Source organism: Neodiprion fabricii, chromosome 2, assembly GCF_021155785.1.
Source record: "Neodiprion fabricii isolate iyNeoFabr1 chromosome 2, iyNeoFabr1.1, whole genome shotgun sequence".
In the NCBI taxonomy this organism is placed as follows: Eukaryota; Metazoa; Arthropoda; class Insecta; order Hymenoptera; family Diprionidae; genus Neodiprion; species Neodiprion fabricii.
The window spans coordinates 36,001,528-36,018,674 of record NC_060240.1 but is presented as its reverse complement, the minus strand read 5'-3'; the positions used below and the strand labels follow the sequence as shown (position 1 = coordinate 36,018,674).

The following is a 17,147-nucleotide window of genomic DNA, read 5'->3' as shown; positions in this document are numbered from 1 at the left end:
ATTGAGAATTTGCAACACCGTTGAGATTATACTTGGAAAATTGAACTCAGACTAATGATGTAAAGTGGAAGTAAGAGGAGGAGGCAGGAGTTAAGGTTCTGGTCAAACTTATTCAATCGGGGTTGGAATGATGGGCCTAATTAAATAAAAGGATGAGTGGAGAAAGAGGTGAAGTACTAAATTGCGAAATCTCTTCAAAGTGGGTCCGTTTTTGTATGATGGTCGTTTTCTGCAGGGAGGGCAAAAATCCTTTCATCAGTCGAGACTTGACAGCGTTGAGAAGATAGCTTCAGGGAGAACGAAGTTGAGGAGCGAGGAAGATGTAGGGGGACGAGAGACCACGGTCGAGAAGTTCCTTTCAAATTTTACTTTTTACCTCATTCTCGGTGAGTGTGCGTCTACGTGTGTTTTTCTCTCAGTTCTTTTCTTCCCTCATTTTCTTCCTTGTTAGTGCATTCACTCGCCTCATTAGACGAAAAAGATACTCTTGGAGCCCACCCGTGCCTCTGCGCGTAGTTACATTGTAAATGTGTAAAACCGCAGCATCTCGCGAAAGGCATTAAATGCACGTCGCGGATCTTCCAACCACCTGAGTTTCACAAAATACATGCTGTACACACCGATTTGAATCGATTTCACGGATTAATTGAGACCACGAAGTATACGCTTTGACACTCAAGACCCGCAGCAAAACTTGCCTCTTATTATTTATACACGGAGAAAATAAAGAAAAATAGTAATAAAGAAAAAATTGACGATCCGTATTCGCGGAGGAAACAAAGTCTGACTCCGCTTTACCGGGTTGTTAATCTTGGAAGCGAGTCGATTCCTTTTGCCAGAAATTGGACGGGTATAATCTCCATCCGTTCATCCGCGAGTAATGATAATTAACGCGGTCGTTGATTATTAACCGGATTTCGATATTCGAATCACGTTCGAATCGTGCGACTGAGATTGAGTTCGCGATCGTAATTCTCAGCGGTCGTAACGGTCACTAGCAGCCCAGCGAAGCCTGCATTTCATTGGCCGCCAGATGTTACGAACACATCGCCATCGCAGCTGCAGTGGCTGCACCGGCATATCAGCAGCTCCGAGATTCTCTCCCGTGATTATTGTCGCCGGATACGTTTACGAGAAGTTCCTTTTTTTTTCACAATCGTATAATTTCGGGTGCTTTCAATTAAACGAAACGCGCTCGAGAAGCTCCGAGGAGCGACGTTACAGCGGCCAACACTCCAGGTTTTCGCTCTTTGGCGAGAATTTATACATCTGCACGACAATGGAACGAGAGCTCCGGTAGGTATTGTATGATGCGGGACTCTGCTGCGCCATATTGAATAATAACTTGAACATACTCATAAATTCAGATCTTAATAGCGTGACACGCTGAAAATCGGCACACAATGCCCTCGAGTTTCACCGGGTTTCCTACCCTGAGCCTCGGAGCGCCCAAGGCAGACGACATCTTTGTATTTAACGTTGAGATCTCCTCAAGACTCTCTTGTCTCCCGGGTCTTAAGTCCCGAAGCCTATAATCGCGGCCCCGTTCACCGTCGCATATTACGTATCACTTCACTGCACGGTCTGCCGGAATATTTCAGTCTGTAGATATTGGAAAATATCCGCAGGTTCGGGGGCTGTGACATAAATCCTGTTTCGTTGTGGCATTATTACTATTACCATTTTATCCGTTCAACGTCATTGCGATTGAATTTCAATTAACAAACGCAAAGTGTTTACATTCAATTATTTTTTCGACATTCGTTTCGATCTCTGTACTCGATTGGCCTGCATTCGATCGGTTGATCTTGTGATTCGTAAAAACAAATCCGACAATTTATTGTTAATCCATATTACCGTCACTCCCGAGTGAACTCTGGGCGTGTATATAAACGAAAATATAATCATTTCGTACCGTCAGAGAAGAATTTTTTCCCCGAGTGTTCGCATGGATTCCCTTTCGTTTTTAAACATCGGTCACAGAATTCCACCGTAATTTACCGATATTAAATCACTTCGCGAAAATGCCAATAAAATTTCGCTATTCCAGTAGCATTAATTAGTATTTCTGCATAAAAGTAATACGTACAGGTTCAATTCTACTGAATCGAGCTTCAAACCGTTACATACCTATTTCCCAGAAATAAATTTTAATAATCCCATTTCCGAAACATGGGGCCATTGCAAAATGAGCTTAATTATACCGATATAGCAAGAATCGAACAATATTGGATTACGTCAAAAATCCTCGCTCAATATCAGCAAGCTTTCATTAAACGCGTATCGGATGTCCCATCATTTTTGGAACACCTTTATGCGTAACGGTTCACGTGATTCCTCTAAACATCACAACCCTTCAGCACCATCCCTTACAGCCTGAAAAGCGTAAGACAGAAAACTAAACCATCCAAATATTGCGAGGAATTCACCGTGCCTGGGGAATTGTTAAACCGGTTTTAAGATCCCGAGGGTGATGAAAATGCGTGTGACAGAGAGTGATTAGCGGACTGCGAGGGGAGGGGAAGAGGGGGACAGAGTACAAGAGTATTAAGAATTTGAGCGCGTTAATAAAGCAGAAACGTGAAAACGCGTGTGTTATATCATACGTCGCGTTACGAGAGTAGCAGCTACATATTACACATGTATATATATATATATAAAATATACGCGTACAGTTTAGGCGCCTAGCAAGAGGCGCGTAAAAGGCGCGAACACGTCCGTAGCAGTTAATTGGGTGTGAATCGTACCCATTTGTATACAGTCGTATAGGTGTGCGTAGGTGCGTACCTGTCGCGGGTCCCTTCACCCCCCCCCGCGGCATTGTCCCTTACATGTATACGTCGCAAAAGGACCAGGCGAATTTCGGGGGCGTCGGCGTCGCGTCGCGTCGCGGCGTCGCTCAGCCACCGAGCCCGAAGACAACCAGCCCGAATCGCGCCATACGACACCTAATTAAATCCGGCATTGTGCTCTAATATCGCCCTGTCACACGCCCTCATCTTCCTCGCCCTCGTCAAGCATTAAACGACGGATAAGGGACCAGGGGCGTATATACATAGGTATAATACACCTATGTCTGCTGCACGGGGACAGAAATCCACTTTGCTAAATTCCCGCATTAACGCTTTCGCTCCAGTGCGGGACTGGTTATTAGGGTACAGATATACCCAAGATTTCTATACCTACACCTTGCCGCTTCGAATGTGCGTTTCTGTGTTGCGTTCGTGTGTCGGAACCGTGCAAAGGGATAACCCTTTTTCTTAAGGTAATTTTTTTTATCAGTTCTTTGAAGACAGCTTTTTGCGAAAAACGTGCGCACAGGTTTCTAAATGAAAATTAGAAGATAATATGTTTACAGGCAACGAGCCGACGCGATCGGACCGAGCGTTCAATTTTGTAAAGCAAAAGCGAGAAGTCCTTCATCAGTAATTAATTGGTCCATGTAAATGGATCCATCAGTGGATGCAGAATTTGGGCGTGGAAAGTTATGGGCAGATCACAGCGAAGCTCCGAGGTCAAGTTTCGGTAGAACTATTACAGTTTACTGGCTCGACTTTGGTAGCCGTGAATTTCTCAACGCTTAATTACCGGGTGGCACAAGTCGCCGGGCTATCGGCTCTTACGGATCGTCGCTTTGACCCCTTGAACCGAGGTTCCGTGGCTCGCAGCGTCCAAGGTTCAGGGTTCGGAGATCGAGCCCAGGCCAACCCAGAGGGCGTTTCTCGGGTATGTAGCTATTTTATGCATCTAGTTCGCAATTCACAAGTGCGAGTAATTTAGCCGGGTTTGCGGTTGCTTAATGTCCTTCTGGGGACACCAGACCGCACCGGGAAACACGAAAATAAGTATCACTACCCTCGGCAGCGCGAGTGTCCGCTCGCCGAAATATATACGCACATTAATACAAGTCGCTGGGAAGTTTTCGTAATTATAACGATCGAGGAAATGATCGATAAAATAATATACCGCATCTTTTTAAAGTGTGCGCCCATACTTCAACTGGGTTGTATTAATCCATGGGGTTTACTTTATCATCCACCTCTTGAATTATTCACTCTATAGGCACAGAATGAGGGAAATAAGAACAGGTGAAATTGCGGTAGTCGAGCGAATAAATTTTCCTTTCATTCCGGTTGGTCAGTGGGTTGACTTTGGGTTCGGGAATAAAACGATACATAACATCGCTGTCAATTCAAGCCTCCCCAGCAGTTTCCACCCTGCAGTGGCCGGACGATTCGTAATGAAACGCGTAACCGGAAATAAACAGGGGCGCATCAAATAAATCGCTCCGATGGGACTCTACCGAAAACCCGCAGTAGACCGTTTTAATGAAACACATTAAAACACCTTTCCACCGGCTCTGGGAGGACTTCCATGGTTCTACCCCGCACCGTTGTCGGCGAAGCAGGAGTGACGGAGGTGCGAGTCGTAAACCCGAATAATTTCCACGGTGAGATGCGTACAATGAGAGCACGAATTCATCAGAAAGCTCCTAATGCGTTTGCAGGCCTAGCTTCGCACCAATTCCAATTCATCTCGCAAGCAACTTCAGTGATAAAATCCACCGTAGTGACAAAATTCAAAGTGAACAAGTCACACGTTTCTTTAAAATACTACAAATTCGAACCAACTCGAGATGGAACAGAAAACCGTGCACTTGTCGAGTCCATTTTCAAGCCCAAGATACGACTGTTTGGCTTTTCGCGAACCGAGACTGGGTCCGTGCTCAAGTGCGCGTTGAAGTGGCATCATTCTAGATGGAATTGTAGAAGCCCTCACATGAAGAATCGCGTTCCACCTACCGGTATGAGTAACCTAGAAAGGGTTTTACGCACCCGTGCTCAATGCCGAATCGGAGTTAATGACGAGTGGTGCGAAAGGACCGAAGAGATCTGGGTTCATTAAGGGTAATAAGGAGTATCTGACAAGAGTCGCTGGCGTGGGATCGAGGAGGAGATATAATCGGATTGGGATCACGGCACACCACTCCCCGTTATACGCACCTAAAACCTCGGGTTCTACGCCTTCAACTCCTCTGACCGCGTATGTATGCGTGTGTGTATGTGCGGATGTGCGTAACGTTTTAGGGTAGGCGTTTCAATGTGAATAGGTATCGTAATACTCGAGCACCGTTCCAACTTATCCGATTCCAGACTACAGTATGTTTATAGCAGACTTCTATGATCATCTTATAGCAGTCGATTAACCCTTTCTCTTATACTGCAAGGAATCGGTTACGGCGATATATGTCACATATTACCGTAAGTCTGTACGGCTGTCAAGCTTCCAGTGTTAAACTTGCTATGTGGATTTGTTACAAACGATTCCGAGATCAAAGTGCGAGTTGCGTAGAAAGGGGAAAGCTGATCGACTCGAGCCTACGATTTAACTCTTTTATTTTCGTTTAGACTTAATCCGAATGGGATCCGAGGGTGCGAGGTATTGAAATCGGCATTCAGTGCTACATGCTTATATATATATATATAGAATTTCGGGCTTGGCAAAATGGCTGATTCTGTAACCAATTAATTAGCTCAAAAGTAGATCTGAATACCGAATATCAATCCATGTCTAATGAATCGAGCATTGAGATTTTGGTTTAAAGACAGATTACCTGATAACAGCTTTGTGAATCATGTCGTTCTTTTGAAATGAAAAAATAACTTACACGTGGGATGGTTGGTGATAAGTTAAGGCGAGTAGAAACCACGAACAATTTAATTACTGGACAGTATCGTCTTATGTAACTGGATTCAGTGATTTGGTAATATTCGACAAAAAGTAAATTTCGCCCCCTCACGTCCCGTTTGCTTCTTTGCGGGTGTTGCCGCCTGGCATCGGGCGTGTAATGATCTATATAGGATATGACAGGACGGGTCGTACCGAAGATCAGATAAAAGGTTTTTCCCTGCACTCTATCGCGTAAACGATTCGATTTCCCCCGGGTATGGGCGTTGTGATAAAGGCGAAGCAATATCCCCCCTCAAGCTCAAAGTCAAGAATTAGTTGGCTGCATTGCGCTAGGTGGTGGTAAGTGCAGGTGCCTTGAATATTCCACAAGTGAATCAGGCATTATATAGTTACATGATTATTGTTCGGGGGACGAAATGCGAGTGCTGCGGATACTCCGCATTGAGTGGATATTGTACAGATATAGATGTACCATGGACGAACTTGAACCAGGGTGTATACAGACTGCAGAGAACCATTGTCTGAGGGTCGTGAGCCCTATTTGCTACAAAATAGATTACGCTGGTATTGATAGAGAATAGAAACGCGAGAGAGAGCTAAGAGAGACTCGAGACGGTGTTAGGAAACTCCAAGGATGAAGAAGACACGTATCATCGTATACGTACGTGAGGCGTTCCACGCCAAATACGTCATTCGTACAGACTAGTCCACAATGTGCAACACCATTCTTTAATTGGATAACGTGATTGAAAAATACTCGTCACATGACTCTAACCATTACAGATTTGACACATGTCCTTCCTTTTTCATTGTTGCTGCTTGGGTATAAGATATTATTTTCGCAATTTCGACGCGCTCTAAAATTTTCTCGCTCGAAAAATCTGAAAAATTTTTTGAATACACTTTAACTCAAAAAACTGATTACGATAAAACGATGAAGGAATACGAGATGACCCCATTTTAATGTTGGTGGAGTGGCGATGGATTGCCTGATGCGAACCTGTGACACGTATGCATGTACGTCCACGACTGGAATATACTATACACACGTAGCTAGCGGTGAAGTTTCGTTGGACGGGTGTAATTACGTTACCCATGCTCTTTGTTGTATCAGACCACGGTTGGTTTACGTTCCTATCGCTCGGATATTGACGCATGAGAGGGGACTTTAATTTCATTTTGTCAAAATTTTATTTTCCATTGTCTCCACTTTTCCCTTCAGTGATCCGGAGCGTTTGAAGCTCTCGTTTTTATGCGCGCCCATAATCTGGCCACATTCTCGAATTCTACCTTGCGTAAATTCGAACGCCTTGGAGCACGATTAGCATGATCTCTGTTCTCTTTCTCTCGTGATTACAAAAGTAGTAAGAAAGTCTTAAAAATTGTTAATAGAAATTTTTTAATCCCTGATGTTAAATAGACGCTGCGTTTTCAGAGAATTGTACAAAAGTTCTTTACGCTTTCTGAGACTTTTGTAGTATACGCGCCGTTCGTATCAGTTAGTTTCTAACAGTTTGTACGTTTGGCGATCCGAGAAAGTTTCAAAGTAGAATGAACTTCCTGATAGAAAACTCGTTAACGACTAATTAGTTTGCCCGCGCAGAAAGCAAGAGTGAGATCGCTGGATGAGAGAACAATTTCAAGGTGTATCGCCCCCATCTCACTTGCGAAAACGCTACACCATTTTAAAGGTATCCCTATATATTTACGATTCCTATTTTTCCTCCAATTTTTTACTTTTTCATAAATTAAAGCTTTACTTCTTTCATGAATAAAAGTGAACGAGCTTTTATTTTACATCTTTCATACACTGACAATCTTACATTACATTATTTAACAACACAAACTCGCTACGAAATTTTCTACTGGCTCGAGTCCAAATGTGAGAAGTTATTGGGAAAATTTTCGTGGCTTGTGACGATGAAAAATAAGTATACACTCTCGTGGAGAAGTGGTCACGTCAATTATAACTGATAGAAAAATTCATCGCAAAATCGGTCGTGTGACTATGAGAAATTCGGTTCTCGAATTTAACAATTTTATCTTTATTATACCTTTGAAAAGGTTATTTATCTAAATTTTCATTGGCTGTGATTTAAATTGTACGCTTTGCTAGCAGCAAAGTATTTAACTGATCTCAACGTCGGTTAAAAATTCGTCGAGTAGTTCCGGGATTGTTTGAGAAAATACTGCAGTTCGACGGTTCGGCGAAGACAGATATATACGTATACATACATATATTAGCAGGTACTGTTATTTTCAAGCCTGAACAAATGTTACGATTCATTACTTCACCGGCTACCTACTTTTCAGAGTTTCTAAATAACATCATTATCCTCGTGCTCTGCTGCAGGGGTCGTGCAGTCGGGTTCGTTCACACGATTTATAAACATCGCTCTGCCCGAGGAAAATACAAGAGGGACTCAACCTTTGTGCATTTAGAGATTTATCAAAGCACGTATAAGGCATGTACGGGTAAGTTTATTCACCTGTACAGACGATCAGTTGATGCCGCTAGAAACACAACTGCGGAAGAATTTTCAAACGAGTTTGCATACTTCAACAGACTTTAGGAATAACTGAACAACACGTTGTAATTAAACAATGAATATGGATTTTGTTAACCAAGGAAAGGTTTGCAAACGTATACATACGTACGAGATATATACGTATATTATACATATACGGCTACTGTTTATGTTTGAAAGTGATGATATATCTACGGAAAGTGGAAATATTCCGCTTTCTGTCGTGCAATGAACGATAAATCGACGAAAACTTTACGAAAATTATACAATGTTCTAGTTCACGACCAAACGTGATACATGCGCGAGTCGTGATACGTAGCGTTATATAAACTTGACTCTAATCTATGCGCAAAATGTTATTACGGTGCACTCCAAAATTTATACAACTGTACAATACATATTCGCAATTTTGTACACAGATGCCATGCAATGTTTCTCGCATAAATTGTTTTTTCAAATGTTATGAATAATACTTCTTGAACCTTTCTGGATGATGGTTCTCTAAGCTGCATACTTTTAACAATATTTACCTAATTTGGAGAGAAAAACAAGAAAACGGTCATTTTAAATAACGGGAAAACTAAAAAGAACCTAAAGGTTTGGAACTTGAATTCTTGTTTGTAATTTTTAAGCAGTATTCTTGCTGCATTTAGAAATTTATAGATATATTTTTCCTCGTATCTTCTATTTTAAAATCCAATGATATTTTTAATTTTGCGTTAATTTTGCGAATAAACGTCCAGTGCAAAGACATCTGTTAATCAAACTCTGCAATATGAATCAACTGTAGTGGTAGCTTACTGACAGTAACTGAACTGCTATACCGACAGCCAACCGATGTCCCTGGGAAGGTTGATAAGACAGTTTCTGTGGATATTTTTTTCAAACTCCACTTGCTCTAAATTAAGTACTGCATACGAGTTATGAGATAAAATTTTGAGATAAAAATAATGAAATAAAAAAAGCAATAAATTGTCGCAGTTTAAAAGTCTGACCGACAACGGTACGGTCTGCCCTAAATGAATCTGCACACGCTTAAAGCTAACTTGGAATTACGGCACGGCACGAAATTCCGTCGGTAAATATGAATAAGAGGTTGAAATTCTGAAAAGACGAGAGATGCATTCCGATCAATTCACAAAGTGGCGGTTGAATCAAAGTCTAAACAGGCAACTGACCAATTGATGATAAAATAACGGTGATAATAATTGTCGGAGAGTATGAATTAGCGAAACGCGATGCCGGCGTTGAAGAAACTCCGTGCATATTTCAGAGCGGTATAGTTACCCATCGTGCTCGGTACTACGAACGCGTTAGTCGATGTCCAGCGACTGACATCTATTCGGTATTTGGGGAAACTAAAATAGCTTTACATGGGCAACGGGTCGGAAAATTTGTATCTGGGTACGTGCAGGGCGTATTTTGATTACCGCGGGTCTCGAGGAAAAGTTAAAGACAATCACGTGGGAAGTCGATAGTCAACTGCGAGGACGAAAGTATTGGCGCCATTGAAGACGAGGACAGCCGAAATGGAGGAGAATCAAACATCGGAAAGTGTCGCTGTGTTACCGGACATGTCCGAACCGTTGACGAGCGAAACCGAGGAGTCGGCTGCCCTAACGGGCGAACACGAAGCCCATCCTGTTGCTGTCACGGCCAACGTTTCCTCCGTTCCAGGGGTCGGCGTTCCCGTTTCGCTACCCGTTGGCTCGATCATCGGGGTAGCTAATTCCAGCAATGGCACCACCTTCAACGTCATTACCTCCGACCAGCTGCAGGTACTTGGCTTGACGATTACGCTCCGCGTATTTCTCACGTTTTATCGCTTCGCCTCAGGCCTCGAAAAAAGTCTGATCGAATTTTCTCACCTATCAGCGTTCAACGTGTTTTTCAATGTCATTTGTCAATTCGTATAGTTGTGAGCATATGACCATCATCACCCCAAAATGTCCACCCCTTTGAATAATCGCATCATCTTTTCCCCATTCGTTATCCGGTAGCTAGTTGCATGGTGTCTGTATGTGGGCTATCGATTTATAACCTACACGGACGGTATTTGCTTACACAGGCCCAGGCTTTTACCATAATATTTATTATCCGAGGGTTTACATGCTCCAAGATTGATCCAATTTATTGGTTTTCTTAACAACTTCATAAATTTGTTTACATTCCTTCGCTTACTCGGTACGCTCACTCTAGCCATGTTCCAATTCTGTTGAACGTTCCATCGGCTTTTGTATGCTTGTACACCTGCCTTTGCCTTTGGTTGTCTAAATAATGTATCACAAGAGCTAATGTACAAGAGTGCACAGTTTTGATGATTTGCAATATCGTATCTGTAGTGGAAAAAATAGTCATCATTTGTTTTTTTGTTTTTGTATAACAATAATTTTGTTACGTATCTTATTCAGAAGTTTCTAAAACAAACCATCAACATTTTATGAACTCATTTTACAAGGTTATGACGCAATTCTGCAATAAAACGAACGTGCTACGGATAGGGTACCAACAGTGGTCATATTTGAGCAATAACAGTTTTTGTCTCGCAGCTTATTGCACTTTGAGATAACGAAGAAAACTGCTAAAGCTTATTGAATACGTGATAGTAATTGTCATGCAAGATCTCTTTACTGCATGCTCTATGTCAACGTTATGTATTTGAGTTCTATTGCAGAATATGAGTAATTGCAATCATTGATATTCATTAGAATACCAATTTGGGGATATTCTGTGGAAAACTTCAGGTACCCTGTCGCGTAGTTGCTAAGTCAACACACTGTCAATTCAATTCTCAAAGTTCTTATGATCTTTAGAATATTTGGAGAATATCAAATACGGTACCTCATTAAAAGTAAATGACTGAAAAAATATTTTAATTATCTACACAATATCTGTGTAAAATTATTTTTAATAGATTTTAGCCGCCATTGTCTACATATGCTGCACTTGAACATTATCACATTGTGTGACAAGGAATATTAATCCGCCACCAAATTAGTATACATTAAAAAATTTGCATCAGTAAGATTTGCGTTAGCCAGCAAAGATCAAATGTCACGTGCTATTAATTACATTTCAGCTACCGGGCTCTGGTCAATTTAAGCAAATGTTATGCGTGGATAATGGATTTATCTGTGAGCCTCGTCATGACAAGGATAGCGATCCTTTACGCTGGAACGGGGAGTTGAAAGCGACGCATATCGTAATCCAGAACAGTACAGATGAAAATGATAGTGATCAAATCCATGTCACAACAGCCAACTCGCAGCCAATATGCAGTTGGTCAGAGTCTGCGAACATGGCTGTACTGCCAGTTAGGTGTAAAAACACTAATGCAGAACTGCACAAAAGTAGATTTGGGTCAGGAGGAAGAGGACGTTGCATAAAACTTGGAGATACTTGGTACACACCTAGTGAGTTTGAAGCTCTTTGTGGAAGAGCATCAAGTAAAGACTGGAAACGTAGCATAAGGTTTGGGGGCAGGAGTTTACAGACCTTGATAGATGAACAGATATTGAAACCACATGCCACATCCTGTACTTGTGCAGCCTGCTGTGACGACGATAGCGCTGTAAGTATCGTTATTTTCATTTTTTGAATTTGGTGATTCACTTTTGTATTGATTTTATTGCTACTGACAACTGATGACATGATTTGGCGTCTGTGCTGCAGACTGGCCCAGTGCGATTGTTCACTCCTTACAAGCGTAGGAGAAGAGCGCGAGAAACCTCTGATGGTGAGACTCCAAATCGCAAACACAAAAGTGACAATTCTCGAGACGGAAGTAACAATGACGACAGTGACACTGAAGTTGTTGTACCCGATAAGGAAAGCTGGTCTCAATTTGTATCAGCAGATGGGTTGGTGGTACAACAATCACAAGAACAGGAAACAGTTGTGCAGAGTGTGCATCAAATTGAAAATGGACAAAACGAAGATATTTTTAAGAAGCTCGACGAAATGTCAAATAAGATGTTGAAACTAGCCTATGAATTTAGGCAAACTCTTGCCGAAGCCAAAGAATTGAATAGGCAACAGAAGCGAGAGCAAGCTCTTGCTGCGCAACTCAATGTCCGAGGTGAAGTAATTGAAACAGTTGGTCTGCAGCCAACTTCGGATACACACAACAAAAAAGTAAGTTTGACTATTTCAAAAGTTCGATTGTCGATTTACACTTTGACATGGGCTCATTATGAATTTTCCCATGTTTTCCCAAGTGTGCCAACTGCAATCGCGAAGCTTTCGCTGAGTGTTCGCTGTGTAGGCGTACGCCTTATTGTTCTACGTTCTGCCAACGAAAGGATTGGGCTGGTCATCAGGTAGAATGTGTAAGAGGCGCTGCAGAGACAGTTATGCTGATAGTTGAGAGTAGTAGCGGGGATGCGAATGCACTTTCAACATCAGCCGGGGACCAATAGCTAGTGTTCCTCACTCCGATTCATCAAAAGAATCCTGGGAGTGAAGAATTGGATATGGAAAATTCGCCAACAGAAGAACTAGAAACAGATATTAAAGTTGCCAAGTCCGAGATGGACAAAAAAGATAGAGAATAGAATAATTATGTTTTCGAAGGAAAATAATAACAATAATGAGCAAAGTAATGAAATGATCCAGGTATTAGCGTGTTACGTTGGTGTTATAAATAGAATAGCATAGAATACTGATGTCAACATTCTTGAATACTTGGAATTTTGAAAATTGAGATCGAGAATATTTTGCCAATCAAAGACAACTTGGAGTGCAACTTGTTTTTCTGCGAACGAATTCATACCAAATGTTAGCTTTTAGATATTTTCTACACACCCAATCTAATAATGATGTGGTAGGAATAAAGATTGTGAAATAGTGTAAAGAAATGAAGCAGTGAATTTTGGTCGGACGCAAAATGTTGTAAGATATAGATACTAATTTTTATTCTCTTGTATAAACATATTTACTGTTAGCATCATATTGTACGAATTTTTTTTAGTGAAACACGAAGCATCAAAAAAATTGAGGGGCTTCACCAACTTAGGGTTGTACACCTAATTTCACATACTTGTGATATAAATGTTCAAAGAAACGTGTGAAGGTGTGAGTTCCATGCAATATTTCTCTGCCGAACCATTCAGGTAAATCTATATTATTACAATATTCTAATAAGCCAATACATACCTGAAATTTAAAGTCCTGATTATTTGTAATCATTGAGATAATTATAATATATGAGCTCATCTCTATGAACTTTAATTTATTTTCAATTTCAAGAATGCATTAAATTATTCTGCAACCACGAATTGCATGCATGGTCTACCATTTTTCATAAAATGTCATTTAATCACCATCGTTGATGTTTCTTATAGAAATGAGTGAGTAGCAATCATCTATCTAATATAATAATCATCTCACAAAAATACCAGATACAGTGCTATTAATACATTTCATTATTATAACCATATATGAAAATCATGAAAAGTTGGTAATATTGATCATCAAAAAAAGTAATTATCTATACGTAAAACCAAGTGATTACAGCGTTTATATAAAATAACTTATAACTTATATTTGATGTGATCGGGCTTCGAATCCTGAGATGAGCATTTTTTCGTTTGATAGTTTTAATCGGTATAAGGATTATAATATACGTTGAAATTTTTCACCACTTTCTAACTTTATTCGCAAGTTGTAGGTATTGTTATTTATGGAGAATTATGGAGAATACTGCCCTCCTGGAATACGCTAGTTGGTTCTAATAGTTGTATACTCGCAGAGGTTGATTATGGAAACGAATCATCATAGTTGATTAAATGTGCAGTGTTACCATCGACATATAGTAATGTCGATGAATGTTACTATCGGTACATAGTAACTAATAGTTACCATAGTGTTTCAACCACGGTCTTACACGTTTCAACCGGTGAATCAAGCGCTGCTTTTGTTATTTAAAATTTCCTAGTACCTGCTGCTGGCAGAAATCTAGAGCTATAGGCATGAAAAATTTTGTTCGAAATGTTGGAAAATTTGAATATATCATAGCCCATGGGTTTTAATGCATTTTCCGTCTAATGTACTTTGCTAGTTAAGGGGTATCGAACGCAAGTTCTGTAAGTATTAGGTCGAATATTTTGCACTATTGGAGCCCCACATTCATTTTCCATGGAAAGGTCAAACCATTTATGTAACTGGATATAAAACAAAGAGTGATAAAACTTTAATATCGGTACGTCTACATCAAAGGTGTCATCAAAGAGTTTACGCAGCTTTTTATGGCTACATATTATACTCATAAATCATCGTGAAATTATATGCATAACTCGGATTACGTCGTTTAGTCATCATATGATGCTTTATTTTGTACAATAATTATGAATAACTAATAAACAATATCAACTCGTAATTTTAGTAACTAATAGTTTCCATAGTGTTTCAACCGATACAAATAAGCATTGCCTTTATTATTTGAAATTCCCAAATACCCGCTGCCGGGAGAAAAATCTACAGCTATGGGCTTAAAAAACTTTGTTCGAAATGTTGGAAAATTTGAGAATATCGTAGCTGATGATAGGTGCATCATTTTAAATGCATTTTCCGTCTCATCTGACGCCATTGAAAGAATCTCTGACGCAGAATTAAATTTCAAACTTGTTATAGAAGTAACAAGGTTCAGGACTATTTTCAATGGGGAGGGATTAGTGCTGTCTAAGACTGTGCTAGTGTCGTAGACGTTCACTACTCCCTGTTTACTTCCAGTCGCTAAATACTGCCCACTAGGTGAAACCGCAATTCTTGACCCCGACAAGCAACCGTCATCTATCGCTCGGTGCATACATGTACGCTCGTTCATGTCCCATACGTAAATTTCGCCTCCCTCTAAATATATGAGAAGAATATTTCTTCGATTACCTCCGAACAAATTATAAATTGATTACAACTTCAGAAATATTCAACTTACCACCATGTGTGAAAAGGTTCCTACTGTCAGGAGAGAATGCTAAAGTATTACACTGGTCATTCATCTTCAAAGTGCTCACAAGTTCTTTGGTTTTGGTAGTCAGGATGTATATATTACCCATTCTTCCACATACGGCGATGAATTTCTCATCGGGAGATACTTCGAAGTTCTGTAATCAACGTTACCAGGATAGCATTAGATTTCGCCGTAGACCTAGCAAACTTACAATTGTCTTCTGCGTACCTTCATATTAGTCATGCCATGTGGTAGTGGTACTCTGTACGTTTTTCCAGCCAATAAATCATAGGTGTGACAATGAGCATGGCGTTGTGAGCCTACCACTATTTCTGATCCCTCTTTTGTGAACCTGGCCGTATTTATTGGAAATCTTCGGTACTGCATACTATGCAGTTTTGTATTCTGTTTACCATCAATCTGACGAAATAGAAGATGAAATTATTGCGAGTTTTTCATTATTACTCTGGTTGCAAATATTGAGATTCCCAGTAATTTTTTTAAAAAGTGGATCACTCTTGACTCACTTGAAATATCGACAATATCCCAGATAATCCAGCAACTAATGCCACTGTAGAGGTTGGATGGAATTGAAGACTTGTTATTACAGGCCCCTCGGATCGAGTTTCTTGGTTTATATTTTTTAGAGCTTTTAACTCGATTGTTCCTTGTGCTAAATTCTTAGGTTTTGGTGTTATCAAATGACTGCTGTGCTGTAGAGATAATAGCAGGGAAACATCAATACTAAAACTAATTGAAAAACTAAATATTTCATAATTTAATTAATCATCGATGGTTATAATATGATTGATGAGATTTAAATAGTACCCGCAATATTTCGTCGTCTGAATCCTCTTCGGAGCCAGTTTCCTTTTTTGCACTTATTTCAGCCCACTTAGGAGTGCCAACAAGTTGTTGGTACTTGTTTCGTAGCAGTTCTTTGTAGTGTTTTTCAGGCCGCTGCACAGCCAGTCTTCGCCCTTGCAGATGCAAGGTTTCTTCAACGCTGTTGAGTAAATGAATCAACATATATTCAACACAAATTTTATTCTGTTTTCAACACTAGATGTATTATCGTCTGTTGCTTACGAAAGGTTTTCTTCTTCGTCATCATCTACCCATGCCACTTGTTTTTCAGTCTTCAATTCTTCATCTTCGACTCCCGAATCAGCATCTGTATCTTGCTCTGTATCTTCTGAACCCGATCTATCTAAATCAGAGTCATCGGTTTTTTCATCATTGTCTTCATTGTCATCAGAATCGTCCACCTCATCATTAGGGGTCGAAACGTTGGACAAAGGTGTCTGTGATTTAGAGTCATTGTGCTCATCTTGTAGAAGGTTGCTAATGACGTCGATATGGTCACCGAATACGAGCCTTTCGAGTCTGGAAATTATTGAGATGTGATTGAATTTGAAATACAAGGGATGAAGAATCGTTTCGTAGGTGAAAGATCATGGTTCAAGTTCATTTACCTGGCTTCTTCTACCGGGTCGTAATGATTTCTGCGTTTCTTTCTCAAAGGAGTGGTAAACTTCTTGTTGTATTTAACCTCTCCAAGTTCAGGTTCTGACGTTTTTCTTTTTCTCAGTGTTTCCTCTAATTCTTCTGCTTCTATCTCATCCTCAGATGGTTCAAGACTTGACATACGGTCTACCGTTGCAGCCATTACTCCAAAATTCTGTATAGATTATTACTTTTCTGTATAATATGTATGCACGTCAGCTCAACAGCTCTTACATGTTATTGAATACCGCGTGGCGCGTATTTGGAGTCCATTGACTAATCCGTTGACTGAAGAAACGCTATTCGCTTCGTTTCGCACCGTAGGGTTTCACTTCACGCGTCGATTCAACATGGCATATCACGTTGTAGTTCATTGCACAGTCTTGAGGCAGAGTTTCATTTCTTTCCATCGACTTTTTCCGTGGCAAGGTAAATCAGTGCAACTGTGCAAGTTCGTAGTTACCGCTGCGAGGGCT

General features: G+C 40.5%; 2 protein-coding genes across 3 annotated transcripts; one reads left to right on the top strand and one right to left on the bottom strand.

The window, feature by feature from the left end:
- Positions 1-8,044: 8,044 nt before the first annotated feature.
- LOC124176412 (deformed epidermal autoregulatory factor 1) lies at positions 8,045-14,677 on the top strand. 2 transcript variants are annotated; one of them, XR_006869372.1, is made up of 6 exons: positions 8,045-8,166; positions 9,493-9,997; positions 11,299-11,790; positions 11,892-12,353; positions 12,437-13,109; positions 13,189-14,677. XR_006869372.1 is itself a non-coding variant. In XM_046557678.1 (5 exons), the coding sequence occupies exons 2-5, from the start codon at positions 9,749-9,751 to the stop codon at positions 12,635-12,637; spliced, it is 1,404 nt and encodes a 467-aa protein (XP_046413634.1). In that variant the 5' UTR covers positions 8,045-8,166; positions 9,493-9,748; the 3' UTR covers positions 12,638-14,677. The 2 variants fall into 2 exon arrangements, 1 of the variants encoding a protein (XP_046413634.1); XM_046557678.1 differs by having other exon boundaries at positions 12,437-14,677.
- On the bottom strand, positions 13,815-17,074 carry LOC124176409 (U3 small nucleolar RNA-associated protein 18 homolog). The gene is made up of 7 exons (XM_046557673.1): positions 16,641-17,074; positions 16,255-16,551; positions 15,994-16,171; positions 15,693-15,878; positions 15,394-15,585; positions 15,151-15,319; positions 13,815-15,068 (listed from the first exon to the last, which is right to left on the bottom strand). Exons 1-7 carry the CDS (start codon positions 16,832-16,834, stop codon positions 14,605-14,607), a joined length of 1,680 nt encoding a protein of 559 aa, XP_046413629.1. The 5' UTR covers positions 16,835-17,074; the 3' UTR covers positions 13,815-14,604.
- Positions 17,075-17,147: the final 73 nt, after the last annotated feature.